We start from the raw sequence: 18,097 nt of genomic DNA, 5'->3' as shown, positions 1-18,097 counted from the left end.
GGCAGACAGCCATCACCCTCCCATGAATCCAACTTAATTCCCTTTCTCACGCCACAAAGCAGTGTCTTTTTCTAGTAGAATCCCATAGATGGTGTATTTTATGTAGTACAATTAATGACAAGATTCCCTTATTGATTTTATTTGTATTATATAAAAAGTAATCTTCATGGGCCCTTTAAAATTTGCCTTTGGAAAGATCCCACGCATTGTTTCAGCAGAACAACATTCAGGCAGTAGGCTAATCCTCTAATGCAGAACATGCTCTAAAAACATGTTTTTTGAAATACAGAGAATGCCTAGAAAGTGTATATGTATCCTATAACATACATGTAACCTATGATCAGCCAAAAATTTACTAGTGTAAATTTACCTATAAAATACAGGCTAGACCAGGGGTCTCAAAGTCCCAGCCCGCAGGCCATCTGCGGCCCGAGAACCTCCCCACTGCGGACCAGAGAGGAGAGACCCATGCAGCCATGCTGCCGTCTCTGTCTGATGCAGGCACCACCCCCTGTGGCTCCCATTGGCTGTGGGAGAGGGACAGAAATACCATCACTAGCCGCTGGGCAGAGTCAGCCATGGAGGCAGTGTCACTTTTTTCCACAATGAATATAAACAAGTCTAAGAAATATTGAGCCTACTGGAACAAAGATTGCAAGTAGAAGGGTCTCTGAATAACTACAGTTTGAACAACTTAATTCACTCAAAATACTGAACACAACTATCTGATGCACACCTTGCTGCAATCCTGAAGGTTTCAACTACTCAGTCACAGAAGCCAAACATCAACAAACTGACAGAAATGAAACGTTGCCAGGTGTCTGGCAAAAACTAAAAAACTCTCTGGCAGGTGAAGAATCGTATAAAGTTGTATGACAGTTTTATTATTTCTAAGAAATTCAAAATAAAAAATACAATATAAACGTTTTCTTTTCTGAACACCATCTTCAGTGACATTATTGGCCCACTGGGAGGATTTGAGGACTGGCACTGGCCCTAAGGTAAACTGAGTTTGAGACCCCTGGACTAAACAGTAGGGTCTTATGAAATCCATAAACTGAATTAAGTTGTTCAAACTGTAGTTGTTCAGAGACCCTTTTACTTACAATCTCTATTACAATAGGCTCAATATTTCTCCTCATTTTTTTAATTCAGGGATATTAAATGAAAACTAGTTATTCTGTTATTTATTATTCCTCACCTGATGTCCCCATAGTCTATGCACATTATCATCGTCATCATCTTCAAGGCAACCTCTTGTGATATAACAAAGGACAACAATTTCAGGTGAAGAATAAGCAGTGGGAACAAATATACTCCTAAGCAACAAATATCCTGTTATCATGCAAACATCCTTGGAAATATAAAGAGGGATGATAAGAGAGACAGGAAGCGTGAGAGATCAGCAGTTTTGTTTCTAAACAGAAGGAAAGTTGGGCCCAATCAAAACTCTGGGATTTAGATCAGAGGTTCCTAAACTGTGATAAATATACCACTAGTGGTTCATGCACTTGTTACAAGTGGTACACTGTAACAGAATGGTCTGTCCTTTTTAAGGAGTAGTGGGCCTACTACCAACCAATTTCTGTTCCATGACATGGTCCCTTTGGAGGAAACAGGTATTCAAGAGATCAGCAGCCTAACTGGGGAATGGGGCCAGGTGTGAGGAGGTAGCTACTTGATAAACATGATAAAAGTTGTTAGGTGGCTCCCAGGAGCAGAGAGAAGGCAGACAGGCTGGAGGGGAGAATTACAAGGTAGCATCAAGTCAGGAACGAGGCTCCCTGTGATGGTGAACCAGAAGTGAGACTAGTAGGCTCGTGAAGCCTCCCTGCGCTGTGATCCCAGATAGGCTAACGGATGGGAGGAAGAAGTTGCGAGTCCAGGGACCAAAGCAGGAGATGACCTCTGGGAAAGACTCTCCAGAGAGGCCACTGGCAGAGCTCTCTGGCTCAGAGGGAAACAGGAATATGAAGCCTTGGAACAACGATGAACTGGAGCTGAATCTGCTCAATGCCCAAGTAAAACCCCTCAATTCCAGTCAAGACTTCTCATCTGTCTACCCTCCTCCATGAGCTCCCCTTCCCATTTACACACACTCACCACCCGAGACCCGTGAACTCCACTAGAGTTGGTGGGAAACTGTTTTGTTGTCTCACAAAACTTTTCGTGCCGTGGAACAGGAACATCAGGATGAAACAGACATTTTGAAGTTTTTTGTGAAAAGCCAAAAAGACTCCCACCCACCTTCGAACAGCCAACAACCTGGGGGTCAGGGCACTCACCTGGGTGGTAGGAAACGCAGGTTCAAATCCCTGCTCTGCTGCTTCAGATTCAGGACCTAGATCTCCCATATCCCAGGTGAGTACCCCATCCTCCAGGCTATTCTGGGATGTCTCTTTCTCTCTTGCTCTAGGTTTGAGCACAAGTTCTATCACAAACCTGGAAACCCCTCCCGACAAAAGTTCTGTCAGAACTGGAACCTTCACAGAACCCGTGAAAAGTCTGCGTTTAGACAAACTGCCATTTTCTGATGAAAAAACATTTCACTGAAAAATTCCCAACCAGCTGTAATCCTCATGGTCCTCTAACCTTCCCCCAGCCAAACTCCTCATTCTTTTAGTTACCCCAGGTGGATATCCACAAGCCAGAATCAAAACTTATTTTATTAGGAGTCTGTAAATACTTAAGTAAACCTTATTAAGGCCTAAAATGTGCACAGAAAGGAGAAATTTGCATGTGGTACTTCAAACATCTATTTTGTAAGAAGGTGGTTTGTATATGAACCAATAAAGTTTGGGAATTGCTGATTTAGACTCCAGATTGTCCAGATTTGGCCCCTTGTAGGGACAGCCCATACCTATGAACTTTGCTTTCGGCCCATATCTAAGCAGGATATTTTTAACAGGGCCCATAATATGTCAGCTACTCTACACCATTCCTTTAAAACAAACACCACTCCTAGTCCAACTGAGTTAAGGTTGTGATCCTATATTTCTCCTCAGAGGCCTCGTCAAATATAAAGGGAAGGGTAACCACCTTTCACCTGTAAAATGTTAAGAAGCTAAGATAAGCTAAGAAGCTTGCTGGCACCTGACCCAAAATGACCAACGAGGGGACAAGATACTTTCAAATCTGGAGCTGGGGGGAAACAAAGGGTTCTGTCTGTCTGTGTGATGCTTTTGCCAGGAATAGATCAGGAATGCAGCCTTACAACTCCTGAAAAGTTAGTAAGTAATCTAGCTAGAAAATGCATTAGATTTTCTTTTGTTTAATGGCTGGTAAAATAAGCTGTGCTGGAGGGAATGGATATTCCTGTTTTTGTGTCTTTTTGTAACTTAAGGTTTTGCCCAGAGGGATTCTCTATGTTTTGAATCTAATTACCCTAAGGTAAGGTATTTACCATCCTGATTTTACAGAGGCGATTCTTTTACTTTTTCTTTAATTAAAATTCTTCTTTTAAGAACCTGATTGCTTTTTCATTGTTCTTAAGATCCAAGGCTTTGGGTCTGTGTTCACCAGTACCATTTGGTGAGGATTATCATCAAGCCTTCCCCAGGAAAGGGGGTGTAGGGCTTGGGGGGGGGGGGATATTTTGGGGGAAGACGTCTCCAAGTGGTCTCTTTCCCTGTTCTTTGTTTAAAACGCTTGGTGGTGGCAGCATACTGTTCAAGGACAAGGCAAAGTTTGTACCTTGGGGAAGTTTTTAACCTAAGCCAGTAAGAATAAGCTTAGGGGGTCTTTTATGCAGGTCCCCACATCTGTACCCTAGAGTTCAGAGGGGGGAAGGAACCTTGACATGGTGTCAGAGCGGTGGGATCATTTTGAGTCAGAGATCATCTTGAACCAGAAGCACAGCAGGATTTTAAAGGGTTTTGTAAAAAGTGATTGCAGCTGTTGATTCTGTCACTCTGCCTGGGGGACAGAGCAGCAGGCATAACAAAAAGATTTTTCTTTAGGCTGAGAACAGCTATCAGAGACAAAAGGTAAAAGAATCACCTCTGTAAAATCAGGATGGTAATCAGATTCAAAACATAGAGAATCCCTCTAGGCAAAACCTTAAGTTACAAAAAGACACAAAAACGGGAATATACATTCCCTCCAGCACAGCTTATTTTACCAGCCATTAAACAAAAGAAAATCTAACGCATTTTCTAGCTAGATTACTTACTAACTTTTCAGGAGTTGTAAGGCTGCATTCCTGATCTATTCCTGGCAAAAGCATCACACAGACACACAGAACCCTTTGTTCCCCTCCAGCTCCAGATTTGAAAGTATCTTGTCCCCTCATTGGTCATTTTGGGTCAGGTGACAGCGAGGTTACCTTAGCTTCTTAACCCTTTACAGGTGAAAGGGTTTTGTCTCTGGCCAGGAGGGACTTTATAGCACTATATACAGAAAGGTGGTTACCCTTCCCTTTATATTTATGACAGGCTTCTAATTACAGCTTCCAAATATCTTTAATGATTAACTTTTTTTTTTAAAACTATAAAATATTTTTATAAACTTTTTGCAGTCTCACATGATGATTGATCACATGTTCAAACTTAAAAATTACAGATCTCTGGGGCAGGCCCTTTGGCATGGCTGCTTTGCATCATGCAACCAGCATAATCTGGCCCTAGAAGTGGTTTAGCTAGCCCAAGCCTAATGGTGATTCAGCAGTGGCAGAGAGGCCCATAGGAGCTATTATGCAACAGGTCCTTACTGTTGCAGCAGGCAAGAGATGAAGTGGTCAGAGTAAAGAGGATGACAGGATGTCCATGCACTACATTGATCCTTCCCTGCATGTTCATCAATTAATGGCTGTGGCAGTCCTGCCTGAGTTGAAGCAGCCCTTATATTGTTCGAACACAGAACAGAGGGAATGGCAATGCACAGTGCAGCACCAGAAACAGGGAAGCACACAGGAGAAATTTAAGAGGCCTTTACATCCCATCCCCGGACCTGCATCTAGTGCATTTTGACCACTAGTGAGGATCTCCCACAATTAAGTATTAAAGGCAAACTGAAAGGCTTGTTTATGTCTTATTCTGGTTCAGGAACCAGGGTTCTCCTGCAGCTGTTTACTATGGCTCTGACAACAGCAATGGACTTGGAGTCAGGAGGTCGAGGTTCTATTCTTGACTGCCACTGATTCCCTATCGCCTTGGGCAAGTCGCTTAGACTCCATGTGCCTTGGTTTCCCCATCTATAAAATGAGTCTAATGACACCTATCCTCCTTTGTAAAGCACTTGAAGATGTCAGATCAAAAAGGTATATAAATGCTAAGTATCACTGCCATCATTAACACCTACACAGTGCAGGGAGCTACTCTGTTCACAATGCTTTAAGGGTCAGTGACACGTATGGTTGCCAACAGTCCCTTATTACAAGCAATATCCCTTATTTTTTCATATCTGTACAACAAGATCAGGAGCTGCTGAGTGCTGCAAAAAGCAGTAAGAAATACTCCTGAAGGTAGGTGAGTACCAATTAATTATTATTAATATTAATAATAATAATAAATGATAATGGTGATAATAAATAACAACAATATTGGGAGGAGGAGAGGTGGCATGAGGGTGGTAAGAAAACAGTCCCTTATTTTTTAAAATACAATGTTGGCAACTCTAGGAAAAGTGATCTATTAACTCAGATAACTGATTTTCATAACTAACACACGCTTTAACACAAAAGAGATCATTGTAAAGTTTACTCTCATTAGGGATGTGGGGTCTTAAATTACCTGGGGTTTGTTCATTTTAAGAGCATTTCAGTTCCCCTTTAAGTGTAGGCCGCAACAGAAACTGGCATCTAGATATGTTGAGAGTCCTGCCTAGATTTTACAAGTCAAGGCTGAGAACCAGCTCTGAAAGTTTCCCTACAAATGCATTTATCCACCAGACAAGACAGGAATCCATGCAGATCTGCTCCAGCTAGTACACTCAGGAGACATCTGTTGTAAAGTTACATTGGAAATTGATATTTACTTGCTTGTTTTGACTGGGGTCTGGCCTACACAGTTTTGTCGACATAAGGCAGATTACCTTGACCTAATTATGTCAGTGTCTACACTACAGCTTTGTCCCACCAATGTAAGTACCCTACTACACCGACATAATAATTCCACTCCACAAAAGGCATAGGGCTTATGTTGGTGTAGTTAGGGCAACTCAGTGTCTGTGTGGACACTGTTACTTACATCAGCTGTTAGCTCTCCTGTCAATTTCACGGCTCCAATTGACAAGAAAGGCAGGCAGCTAGAGCCCAGCTACCCCCTGCTTCCCTGGAGAGCTGGGAAGCAGGGCCCCACTCCTGGCTGAGAGCTCTCAGCTCCCCACCCTGCCCTTCTTAGGTCAGTGGAAACGCTCCAAGGAGCGGTGTGTGGATCTGCACCACTGCAGTAACTACGGCCTAATGTAAATAGACCTAATATAAGTTGACTTAAGTTTTTAGTGTAGACATACCCTGGGTCTCAGAACACCAGATACAAGAAGAAAAAAAATACCAGATAGCCCAGCCCTGACATGCACCAAGTGGATCAGAAGTGAAATCTCAGTGAACTTGGCTTCTGACATGTTTTCCTGTTGCTAAAACAGGATTGAGTAAGAAACAGACAGAATTACTTGCACCACAGATCAGTGAGAAAGCTCCAGAGCGAGAGAGAACATGCAACACAGCAAACCAAGAAGAGGGCTTCCAAACTGAAAGAAAATCATCTGAGACTCATATTGAAGAGGGAATATGTACAGAGAATTTGTCCATTTGATGATCACCGAGAGAGCTTTCAAAATGAGTCCTTATTAAACTCAGACTGGATTATGGAAAGTCCTCACAAACTGACAATACCTGCAGAGAGCTGACATTCTTTCCCTTTCCCATCCTGCAACACAAATGGTCAGGGATTTGGAAACAGATTTGGGTAAAGCAGATACAGCCAGTTCAGATAAAGGATCTTAATTTCTGCCATTACCTTTGTAAGCTGCTCAAGTCCCAGCATTTATAACAAACCTAAACATTTATTTGTCGATATTCGTTTTGGATAGAAATCTGTCCTGCAAGACTTTTGATAATGGGTTTTTCTTCTGTGTTTGTAAAGCACTTAGCACAATGGGGCCCAGATCCTGATTATTTGCTACCCACAATACAGAAAAATAGTAAAATGCTGAAAAGTTTCCAAGAAGACCACAAAAGTTTGGATCACTGTCAAACGTCTATCAAAGTGCTCTGGAAGAAAGAGTTTGAAAAGTGCTATATAAAAGCAAATTCTATTTTTTTTCCATCAGATTCCACTCCCAGCCATCTGCTCTCCCCTAGTCCTGCTTCAAATCAGCTCTTTCCCATCATATTATATGTTTGTTCACAATGGAAAAAGCCAAATCTCCCTCAACCTGACCCTTCTTCCTTCCATCACTGAATTTTGATTGCTTTAGAGCCTGCACTGCAATGTCCCACTTTGTAATAAATTCCGCAACTCAGAAATACCAGAATGCATCACAGAGAACAGGTGGGCGAAGGAAATATCTTTTATTGGACCAACTTCGTTTGGTGAGCATGAAAGCTCAAAAGCTTGTTTCTGAGCTCTCCTTCAGATCTGGGAAACTTACTCAGTGTCACAACTAAATACAAGGTGGAACATATTGTATAGTACAAATAGTTAACATATTTCAAGGGACCATTCAAGGTGAAGTGGCCTGTTTTCCCCCACCCCACCCTCTCCTCTTTATGACTGGAGGGGTGTTAAAGGGCCACTTCACCGTGCATAATCCCTTGAAATGTGTCTTAACTACTCACACTAAGCAATCTCTTCCACCTTGTATTTAGCTGTGACACTCTTCCCCAGACTTGAGGAGCAGCTCCATGTAAAAGCTTGTCTCTCTCACCAACAGAAATTAGTCCAATAAAAGATATTACCTCACCCACCTTGTCTCTCTAATTTCCTGGGGCTGTAACAGCTACAACACCACTGCACACAGAATGCATCATGTCAGTTCCAACTTAAGGTACATGCAACAATGCTAGTAAGAGATTAAGGCCTTGTCTACACTGCAGAGTTTTTTCACAAAAAGGCAGCTTTTGGTGACAAAACAGTAGAGGTGTACACACTGCAATGCCACTTTCGGCGACAAAACTCCTCAATTTCGGCGACAAAATAAAACCACTTTGATGAGAGAGACGGGGCTTTTTACGCAAAAGTTTTGCTGCCAAAGTACCAGTGTAGACACCACGCTTGATTTTATTGCTGTAATTGGCTTCCAGAAGGTGTCCCACAATGCCCACCCTGACCGCTCTGGTCAGCAGTTCCAACTCCGTTGCCCTGTAGCCAGGCAACTAGTTGTCCGTCCCTCCTCCCTGAAAGCCCCGGGAATTTTGGAAATTCCACTTTCTCTTTGCTCAGCGTGGAGAGCTCACATCGCATCTCCCCAGCTGACAATGGTGGCTCCATGCAGAAAATCCTCTCCTGCTTAGATCAGTGCAGAGCTGCTGGATCTGCTCAGTATTTGGGAAGAGGAGGCTGTGCAGTCCTCCGAGCCACACTCTAGCCATAGGAATTTCGATACCTATGGGCAGATTTCCCAAAGCTTGTGAGAAAAAGGCTATGATCGGGACAAGCTGCAGTGCAGAGAAAAGGTCAAGGAGCTAAGGCAGGCATACCCGAAGGCAAGGAAGGCAAACTGTAACCCCAGTGCTGCGTCCTAGACCGGCCGTTTTTATAAGAAGTTGGACACTATCCTCGGCAGCGATTCCACCTCCGCCTCCAAGAGCCCTGTGGATATTTCAGCAGGGCTGGAGCCGGCGGAAAGTGGACCTAACCCAGAGGAATAAATCATTGATGTAGAGGTGAAAGCAGACAACAATGTACAGCCCACAGCAGAGTCACCTGGTGGTGCATCCAGTCAGGAGCTGTTCTCCACTCTGGAGTGTCCAGCCAGTCTTAGCAGTCACACTCTGGCAAGCAAGAAGCAGGAGAGGAGACCCCTGGTAAGTGGTTTTGCTTTGTGAAGTATAGAGGTGGGTTGAGGGTATAGAAATGTAGAAGGCTGGCTGTGTTTCTCTGTGCTGGACATTTCCCTGTGCAGCTAAGTAGTAGGGCAGAACAGGGTGTTGATGCACACTGAGAGTTCATGGGAATCCTCCAGAGATCTCTAGGAAACTTTCCTGGACGTAGTCGCCAATCCTCTGCCAAAGGTTCCTTGGCAGAGCTGCTTTGTTCCTTCCCCCACTGAAGGAAACTTTCCCGCACCATTCTGCAATCACTTGTGCAGGGTCCAAAACAGCACACAGACGGGAAACATAGGGATTGGGGTAGAAGCCGCGAGCATGTAGTAGATGCACCATTGCTTCTTTGCTTACTCTCAGGAGTGAGATATCTGCTACAATGACCTGCTGTCTGTGGAAAAGGGTAGGAAAATTTAGAATATTGTCCCTAGTCGACTGCACCGTGACCCTTTCATATTGTTTCTCCCCTGATTTAGAATGCTCTCCACCGGGGAGTAAACTCACAATGCTTGGAGCGTTCGCTGGCATGTGTGTTTGTCAAGGGTCAGTGAGAAAGTGATTGGTATGTTAGTAGAGGTATTTTACTGTACTGTTTCAATGCTGTGAGTGTACTTAATCATGCATCTGTGTATTGTTCCTTGTGCTTCTGCAGATGTGGCCTTCAGAGGCACCCCCTACACACCGGCAGAGCACCTTCGCCTGATAAGGAAGTGCCCAAGACAGAGAAAGAAAAACATGTTCCAGGAGGTCATGCAATGCTCAGATGCAGAAAACAGGGAATGCAGGCAGTGGAGGAAAATCAAGGCAGGACAGAAAAGAAAATGAGATCTACACTAGAGATGCAACTGAGAGGATGATTAAAGTTATGGAGAAGCAAACTGACATGCTAGAATCCCTCATAACCCTCCAGACTAAACAGATGCATGCCCTTCAGCACATTCAGAACTCTTTCCCATACCTTCCCCAAACTCCATCTGCAAATTGCTTTCCCCTGTCTGGGACTTCTCGCTTTCCCATTCACTCCACCTCAGACACCTTTTCAAATGATAGTTGGACTTACGCACAGCTCTGAAAGTCAGCCCTCCCCGGTATCGCCTCTCCCACTAGCAATTGGGGGGGGTGTAGTTTTTTACGCAATAAAAGCAAAGTTTTGTGGATGATAAGAACTTTATTTGTTTCCAGCAAATTGTGATAGCACATGGCAGCAAAAACAAGCAAGCAGTTAAATCATTTGCTTAGACTGAATCCCATGTCACAAAAATCACAAGTGCTCCCTAGCAAAACTCAATTTCATTAAGCATTGTAGTCCAGAGCATAGCAACATACATTACTGGTTCTCATCTTCAAAGTGTTGCCTCAAAGCTTCCCAGATTCAAATTGCCCCCCACTGTGTCCTCTAATTGTCCTGGTATCTGGCTGCTCAAAAGCCACACCCAGGCATTCTGCCTCAGCAGGCCACCCCCAAGCAAACTTTTCACCCTTTCCTGTAGCTGTCTAGCCTGACCCTGTCACAGAAGGTGAGTGATAGAAGGTAGATATATTATCTCCAGATTAAGCAGGTCCCTTTTCCCTGAGTAAGATAATGGGCTGTTCCAGAACAATCAGGAAGTATCTGGAACCAATTAAGGCAGGCTAATTAGGACACCTGGAGCCAATTAAGAATCTCAGAATCAATTAGGACAGGCAGGCTAATCATGGCACCTGGTTTTAAAAAGGACCTCACTTCAGTTAATGAGGCTCATGTGAGGAGTTGAGAGCAAGAAGCACAAGAAGCTGAGAGTGAGTAGGCGTACTGCTGGAGGACTGTGAAGTACAAGCGTTACCAGACATCAAGAGGAAGGTCCTGTGGCGAGGATAAAGAAGTTGTTGGGAGGAGGCCATGGGGAAGTAGCCCAATCCACAGGGCCCTGGGCTGGAACCCAGAGTAGAGGGCGGGTCCGAGTTCCCCCCATACCCCTCAACTCCCTATTTGAGATAAGAGGTGGTGACCTGGACTGTGGATCCTACCAGAGGGGAAGGTCCCTGGCCTATCCCCTGACCCACTAGGTGGGTCAGCAGAGACTGCGGGGATTGTTTTCCTCCCTTTCCCCATGCTGGCCAGTGATGAGGTTAGCTGAGTGAACGGCAGGTTTGAGCCACTAGCAAAAGTGTCCAAACTGAGGGCTGCCATGAACCTCTGAGGCGAGCAAATCCACCAATAAGCACAGGACCCACCAAGACAGAGGAGGAACTTTGTCACACTTCACAAATATTGGGCAACGTGCAACATGTGGTAACAACCATGGGAATATTATCCTCACTGAGGTCTAATCTTCCATAAAGGCATCACGAGCACACCTTTCATCTACCAAATGCACATTCCAAGGTTATCCTCCACCTACTCAACCTATTGTTGAACCCTCCTTACAGCTATCTAGGTTTCCCGTGTAAGGCTTCATGAGCCATGGCATAAGGGGTATGCCGGGTCTCCCAAGATCACTATGGGCATTTCAACATCCCCTACTGTAATCTTCTGGTCTGGAAAGAAAGCCCACGCTTGCAGCATTCTGTACAGGCCAGTGTTTCTAAATATATATTTTTGTGTCATGCACCTTTCCAGACCACCCCATATTGATGTCAGTGAAACACCTGCAGTGGTCCACAAGCGCCTACTCCGTCACAAGGTGGTCCGGTGCCAAAATTGGAATATGCGTGCCATCTGTTGCCCCTCCGCAGTTAGGGAAACCCATTTCTGCAAAGCCATCCACTATTTCATATACATTACCAAGAGTCACGGTCCTTCGTAGCAGGATGCGATTAATGGCCCTGCACACTTGCGTTAATGCAGCCCCAACAGTCGACTTCCCGACTCCAAACTGATTTGCGACCAACCAGTAGCAGTTTGGAGTCACCCCAGCTTCCACGCTGCAATTGCCATCCGCTTCTCCACTGAGAGGGTAGCTCTCATTTGGGCATCCCTGCGCCGCAGGACTAGGGCAAGCTCAGCACACAGTTCCAGGAAGGTGGCTTTTCTCAACCTAAAGTTCTGCAGCCAGTACTCATCATCCCAGACCTGCATAACGATGCCATCTCACCACTCAGTGCTAGGTTCCTGAGCCCAAAAGCAACAATCCACTGTGTGCAGCTGCTCCATGAATGCCAGAAGTAATCTCATGTTGCTCCTACTGATGTCAGACAGCATGTCACACAACTGTGAATCCCATTGAGTTCAGAACTTCACGATTAACTGCACTGCAATTCACGATGTGTTATTGATAGCAAGCAGAGCATTTGATTGCAGTGCAGGATCCATTCTTTCAGACACAGTTGGTGGGGCGAGCAGAAAACAAGGGACATTGAAAAATGCTGCAAACTGAAGATGGAAGAACATGGACTCCTGGGACAGAAAGCAATGCATCATGGGATATTGAGCCCTGACACATGATGCGCTGCGATCCACTCTTCCTTTCCACAAGATTCCACAAGTGGAGAGCTGAACCGTGGGATAGCTACCCACAGTGTTTTGCTCTCAACTTGTTTTCTAAAACAGTTTTCACAATAAGCAAGGACCTACGGTCAGTGCTAACTGAAAATTACTTTGGACCAGATCCCATTTAAACCAGTTGAGGAATAGTTCCATTGAAGTTAATGGAATTAAGCCAATTAATAACCAACTGGAGATCTGGCCATTTATGTCCAGAGATTTTCAAATGGAGGAAAAAACATCCAGTAAACTTTGTTTTGGAGCTACAGGCTTGTTTGTTTTTAAATAAAGGACGACTCTCCTTATTCTGCTCTGCAGAATGAGTCCATGCAAAAACTTACTGTTGTATAATTTTATGCATATTGCTACATAAATATAAGAGGGTTTCATTGCTCTGCAAGCAAGTACAAAAATACTAGTAATACAAATAATTCATCATCATCAGAATAACAACAAAGTGGGAAAGCTGTGTTTTCTCAACAAATTTAGCTGGGCTAGGTCTCAAGCAGGATTCTTTTTTCTGTCAGAAACTTATGATGAAAGAACAGAACTGAATTCCGAGAGGCTTACATGCTCCTGGCTTCTAGACTAACCTCATAAATCAGAGGGGAAAATGAGAATAGTGGAGATGACGCAGCACAGGTGACATGTTTCTTGAATTTCACACACACACACACACACACACACACACACACACACACACACACACACACACACACACACACACACACCCCCCCCAAACCGCAAGGAAAAACCACCATCATGAATCCTTCATACTTACAAACATGAAATATTAGCAAGAGACAGGACCTGATCTAGCAAGGCACAAACCTACCTCACCTTCCTGTGACTTCAGCAGGGGATGAGGATACATCACCTCATTGGCTCGGGCACTAAGAAGCAATGCTTTTCGGTACGTTTATATGCACACATTACAATAATGTATGTGGCTAATATAAGGCCTGATCAAATGCCCACTGAAGTCAATGGAAAGACTTAATGGAGTTCAAAGAGCTTTAGATTGGGCCCTTAGTTGCTCTTGGACACATGCTAATACACGCATCGGTAGCTTTCACCAGTCCTCCCCTCCTCTCTCAACAAAAGGAGTAAGTGCAAATTACAAATCAAATCAGTTACAATATGTAAAAGTTCACTACCACAGCAGACTCATCCAATGCCCACCGAAAAGAAACACAAAGCCAGCAAAGAAGCACAACAAACAGGTTTTTAAAAAGCAGAATGCTGTGACTGTGTGAGATCATGAAACACATCCAAATTACTATCAGTGCTAAGGGCACATTCAAACAGGGTTTGGGTTGGTTTGTTTTATCTTTTTACATACCAGTTGAGGATATCTGATCATCACAGAGTTCTCATTCACCTAACAAGCTGGTGGAAATGCTGAAAAGAGTAGAAAGCAGTAGATAGATAGCAATATTTTAGCAACATTTATAAAAGAACTGAAAGCAACTAAAGGAGAAGATTACAGGGTTTGTTTGTTTTCATCAATTTTTTTCAGTCAATTTTTTTCACTTTCAAAAATTACATGCAGTTTTGCAAATTGTAGGTGCTGTTTTCAATAAGGTCTCTCAAACAGATCTATATAATTAAAACAAAATAAAGAAAAAAAAGGAGAGACTGCTGTTTGTACATAAGAGATCTGATAGTATGTGGCATGCATTGCAACAATATGGTAGCCACCTTGAAAACACATATTATGTCAGTTCACAGTTTCAAATTTGGTGAGGTTGTATTGACTATTTTGTGTAGGCCACTCAAAGTTTGTGCACATAGGTCCTTTCCTTCCTTCTAAAGAAAACCATAGGCCCCCAATTCAGCAAAGCACTCAAATACACACTTAATTTAAACTTTAAATGCATTGCTGAATCAGGGCCACTATTACTACAACATTCTTTACCTGCTCTAATATTTCCTAACTTCTTTTTGTAAGTCAGTCAAGTTTACAATGTATGGACTAAGATTCTGTAATATCTATGTAGATGTATATTTTAAACTAGATAGGCATTACTGGTGGAATTTTCAAAAGAGCATATCTTAACTCTGCTGCCACTAAAATGAGTGGCAAGACGCCCTCTGACTTAAGTGGGAGCACAGTGAGGCCAGTGCTGAGCGCTTTTGAAAATCCCAGCCTAAATATGTAACTACTTCTAAGCTACATTTACAACCCATTACCTTTGATAACAAATGCTTCAGTCACCAGGCGCAGACGGTACAAAGGTTCATTTTCTATGGAGATGTCATCAATTCTTGTTCTGGCATACATGCTGACTGCATCCCTGTAGGATCCCTCCACATAATGGAGCTTCCCAAGGATCAACACTGCTTCAGTCATATATTTAGGCTGGAAAAATAAAGATTTTTCTGTGGTGAGATACGTGGAAAGCAAAACAGCATTACCTCAGAGAAAACTGTGTGCTAGACATAAAGCAAAAAATCAAGAACATCTGTTAGGAATGGTCTAGGTCTTCAGTAACTCCTCATTTAACGTAGTTATGTTCCTGAAAAATGTGACTTTAAGTGAAATGATATTAAGCGAATCCAATTGCCCCATAGGAATTAATGTAAATGAGGGGGTTAGGTTCCAGGGAAATTTTTTTCACCAAAGACTATATTACATATACATATATAAACACACACACACACACACACACACACACACACACACACACACACACACACACACACACACACACACACAGAGTCAGTATAAGTTTTAAACAAACAATTTAATACTGGTGCACAGAGATGATGATTGTGAAGTTTGGTTGAGATGAAGTCAGAGGGTGGGATATTTCTCAGGGAACACCTTACTGCTAAATGATGAACTAGCAATTGGCTGAGCCCTCAAGGGTTAACTCGTTGTTAAAGTAGCCTCATACTCTACAAGGCAGCACAAATGGAGGGAGGGGAGACAGCATGGCAGACAGAGACAGAGACACACACTCTGTGTGAGAGAAAGAGATGTGCATTGCTCCTTTAAGTATGCTGACTCCACTCTAAGTACACTGCTTTTTTAAGTAGATCAGCAAGCTGAGCAGCAAGCTCCCTCTGTCCTGAGCCCTGTCGTGTGTCCCCCTGCTCTATGGAAGATGGGGTAAGCAGGGTGCAGGAGCAGGGGAGGGGGACACCCTGACATTAGCCCTCCCCCCCATCAAGCAGGAGGCTCCAGGGAGAAGCTTCAAGGCAGAGGGCAGGAGCAGCACATGGCAGTGGCGGGAGGGACAGCTGAACTGCCAGCAATTGCTAGCCTGCTGGGCTACTGCCGCACAGGGAACTTAGGGGAGCGGGGAGCTGATAGGGGGGCTGCCGGTCCACTCTGGTTCCAAGCCCCCACCAGCGAGCTGCAACTAGGGCTGTTCTTCCTGCAAGCAGTGGACAAAGCAGGCGGCTGCCAAACAACATTATAAGGGAGCACTGTGCAACTTTAAACGAACATGTTCCCTAATTGATCAGCAACGTAACAATGAAACAATGTTAACCGAGACGACTTTAAGTGAGGAGTTACTGTACTTGATCCTGCCACAGCACAAGGAGCTAGCCCTGATGACTTCTTGAGGTCCCTTTCAGCATTACATTTCTATGATTATATTTTTAGTCTCAATACTGCTGGCTTCCCCTGTAGTTAACTCTCAAAAGCTAGGCGTGGAACACAGTTCCAAAGTCCATCCACAGTGGACAAAGACTCCAGCCTTAGGCTCATGCTTTTAAGTCTGAGATCAGTGGGTAATAAAGAGTTAAACACTGCTCTGAAGCCCTGTTCTGGAACCTACAACATGGGGGCACCAGAGTTGATAACTTCACATGGATCTGGTAGAGCTATTCTATTGCACAAGCAGTTGTGGACGGCATATAGAACTGGGACAGTTTCACTGATTTTACACAGGATTTGTTTCTATTTTTTCTAGTGGGGCACTGCTCCACCTGCCCCGTGGCAAGCCCACTACAGGGATGCCCCCAGTGACCCCAATGAGTCCCAAATGAGGTACAGTTTCCTCTTTTCAAATTAAAGAACAGAAATCCATTTCCAGCCTTCTTTCCCTATCCCAGCTGGCGTGACACAGGGAATAGTGCAGCCCCAGAACCACAGTAACTCTGTGCCTCCTGCAGCCCCCCCCGGGGAAGACAGGGCCAGGGATATGCATGCCTGATGGGGAAATGCCTGGGTAGGGACTTGGAATAACAGAGACTTGGTGGGATAACTCACATGACTGGAGTACAGTCATGGATGGTTATAAACTGTTCAGGAAGGACAGGCAGGGCAGAAAAGGTGGGGGAGTAGCACTGTATGTAAGGGAGCAGTATGACTGCTCAGAGCTCCGGTACGAAACTGTGGAAAAACCTGAGTGTCTCTGGATTAAGTTTAGAAGTGTGTGCAACAAGAGTGATGTCATGGTGGGAGTCTGCTATAGACCACCGGACCAGGGGGATGAGGTGGATGAGGCTTTCTTCCGGCAACTCACGGAAGCTACTAGATCGCATGCCCTGATTCTCATGGGTGACTTTAATTTTCCTGATATCTGCTGGGAGAGCAATACAGCGGTGCATAGACAATCCAGGAAGTTTTTGGAAAGCGTAGGGGACAATTTCCTGGTGCAAGTGCTAGGGGAGCCAACTAGGGGGAGCGCTTTTCTTGACCTGCTGCTCACAAACCGGGTAGAATTAGTGGGGGAAGCAAAAGTGGATGGGAATCTGGGAGGCAGTGACCATGAGTTGGTTGAGTTCAGGATCCTGACGCAGGGAAGAAAGGTAAGCAGCAGGATACGGACCCTGGACTTCAGGAAAGCAGACTTTGACTCCCTCAGGGAACAGATGGCCAGGATCCCCTGGGGGACTAACATGAAAGGGAAGGGAGTCCAGGAGAGCTGGCTGTATTTCAAGGAATCCCTGTTGAGGTTACAGGGACAAACCATCCCGATGAGTCGAAAGAATAGTAAATATGGCAGGCGACCAGCTTGGCTTAATGGTGAAATCCTAGCGGATCTTAAACATAAAAAGAAGCTTACAAGAAGTGGAAGCTTGGACATATGACCAGGGAAGAGTATAAAAATATTGCTCGGGCATGTAGGAAAGATATCAGGAGGGCCAAATCGCACCTGGAGCTGCAGCTAGCAAGAGATGTCAAGAGTAACAAGAAGGGTTTCTTCAGGTATGTTGGCAACAAGAAGAAAGCCAAGGAAAGTGTGGGCCCCTTACTGAATGAGGGAGGCAAGCTAGTGACAGAGGATGTGGAAAAAGCTAATGTACTCAATGCTTTTTTTGCCTCTGTTTTCACTAACAAGGTCAGCTCCCAGACTGCTGTGCTGGGCAACACAAAATGGGGAAGAGATGGCCAGCCCTCTGTAGAGATAGAGGTGGTTAGGGACTATTTAGAAAAGCTGGACGTGCACAAGTCCATGGGGCCGGACGAATTGCATCCGAGAGTGCTGAAGGAATTGGCGGCTGTGATTGCAGAGCCCTTGGCCATTATCTTTGAAAACTCGTGGCGAACGGGGGAAGTCCCGGATGACTGGAAAAAGGCTAATGTAGTGCCCATCTTTAAAAAAGGGAAGAAGGAGGATCCTGGGAACTACAGGCCGGTCAGCCTCACCTCAGTCCCTGGAAAAATCATGGAGCAGGTCCTCAAAGAATCA

The 18,097-nt window shown here is 44.4% G+C and overlaps 1 protein-coding gene across 8 annotated transcripts in view; it reads right to left on the bottom strand.

Moving 5' to 3' along the window:
• TTC7A (tetratricopeptide repeat domain 7A) overlaps positions 1–18,097 on the bottom strand; it is a 268,350-nt gene that overhangs the window by 242,496 nt on the left and 7,757 nt on the right. For 5 of the 8 annotated variants that reach the window (XM_038395347.2, XM_038395348.2, XM_038395349.2 and 2 more), the window contains one exon: positions 14,640–14,808. In XM_038395347.2, the coding sequence (XP_038251275.1) occupies positions 14,640–14,808 (169 nt within the window). Of the gene's footprint in view, positions 1–1,201; positions 1,230–13,281; positions 13,340–13,788; positions 13,848–14,639; positions 14,809–18,097 lie in introns of those variants that run through there. The other 3 variants (XM_043511899.1, XM_038395352.2, XM_038395351.2) reach the window with 3 other exon arrangements.

The sequence above is a fragment of the Dermochelys coriacea genome, chromosome 3 (genome assembly GCF_009764565.3).
Source record: "Dermochelys coriacea isolate rDerCor1 chromosome 3, rDerCor1.pri.v4, whole genome shotgun sequence".
NCBI lineage: Eukaryota > Metazoa > Chordata > Testudines > Dermochelyidae > Dermochelys > Dermochelys coriacea.
Note: the sequence above shows the minus strand (reverse complement) of the source record. Positions and strands in the feature narration are given on the sequence as shown.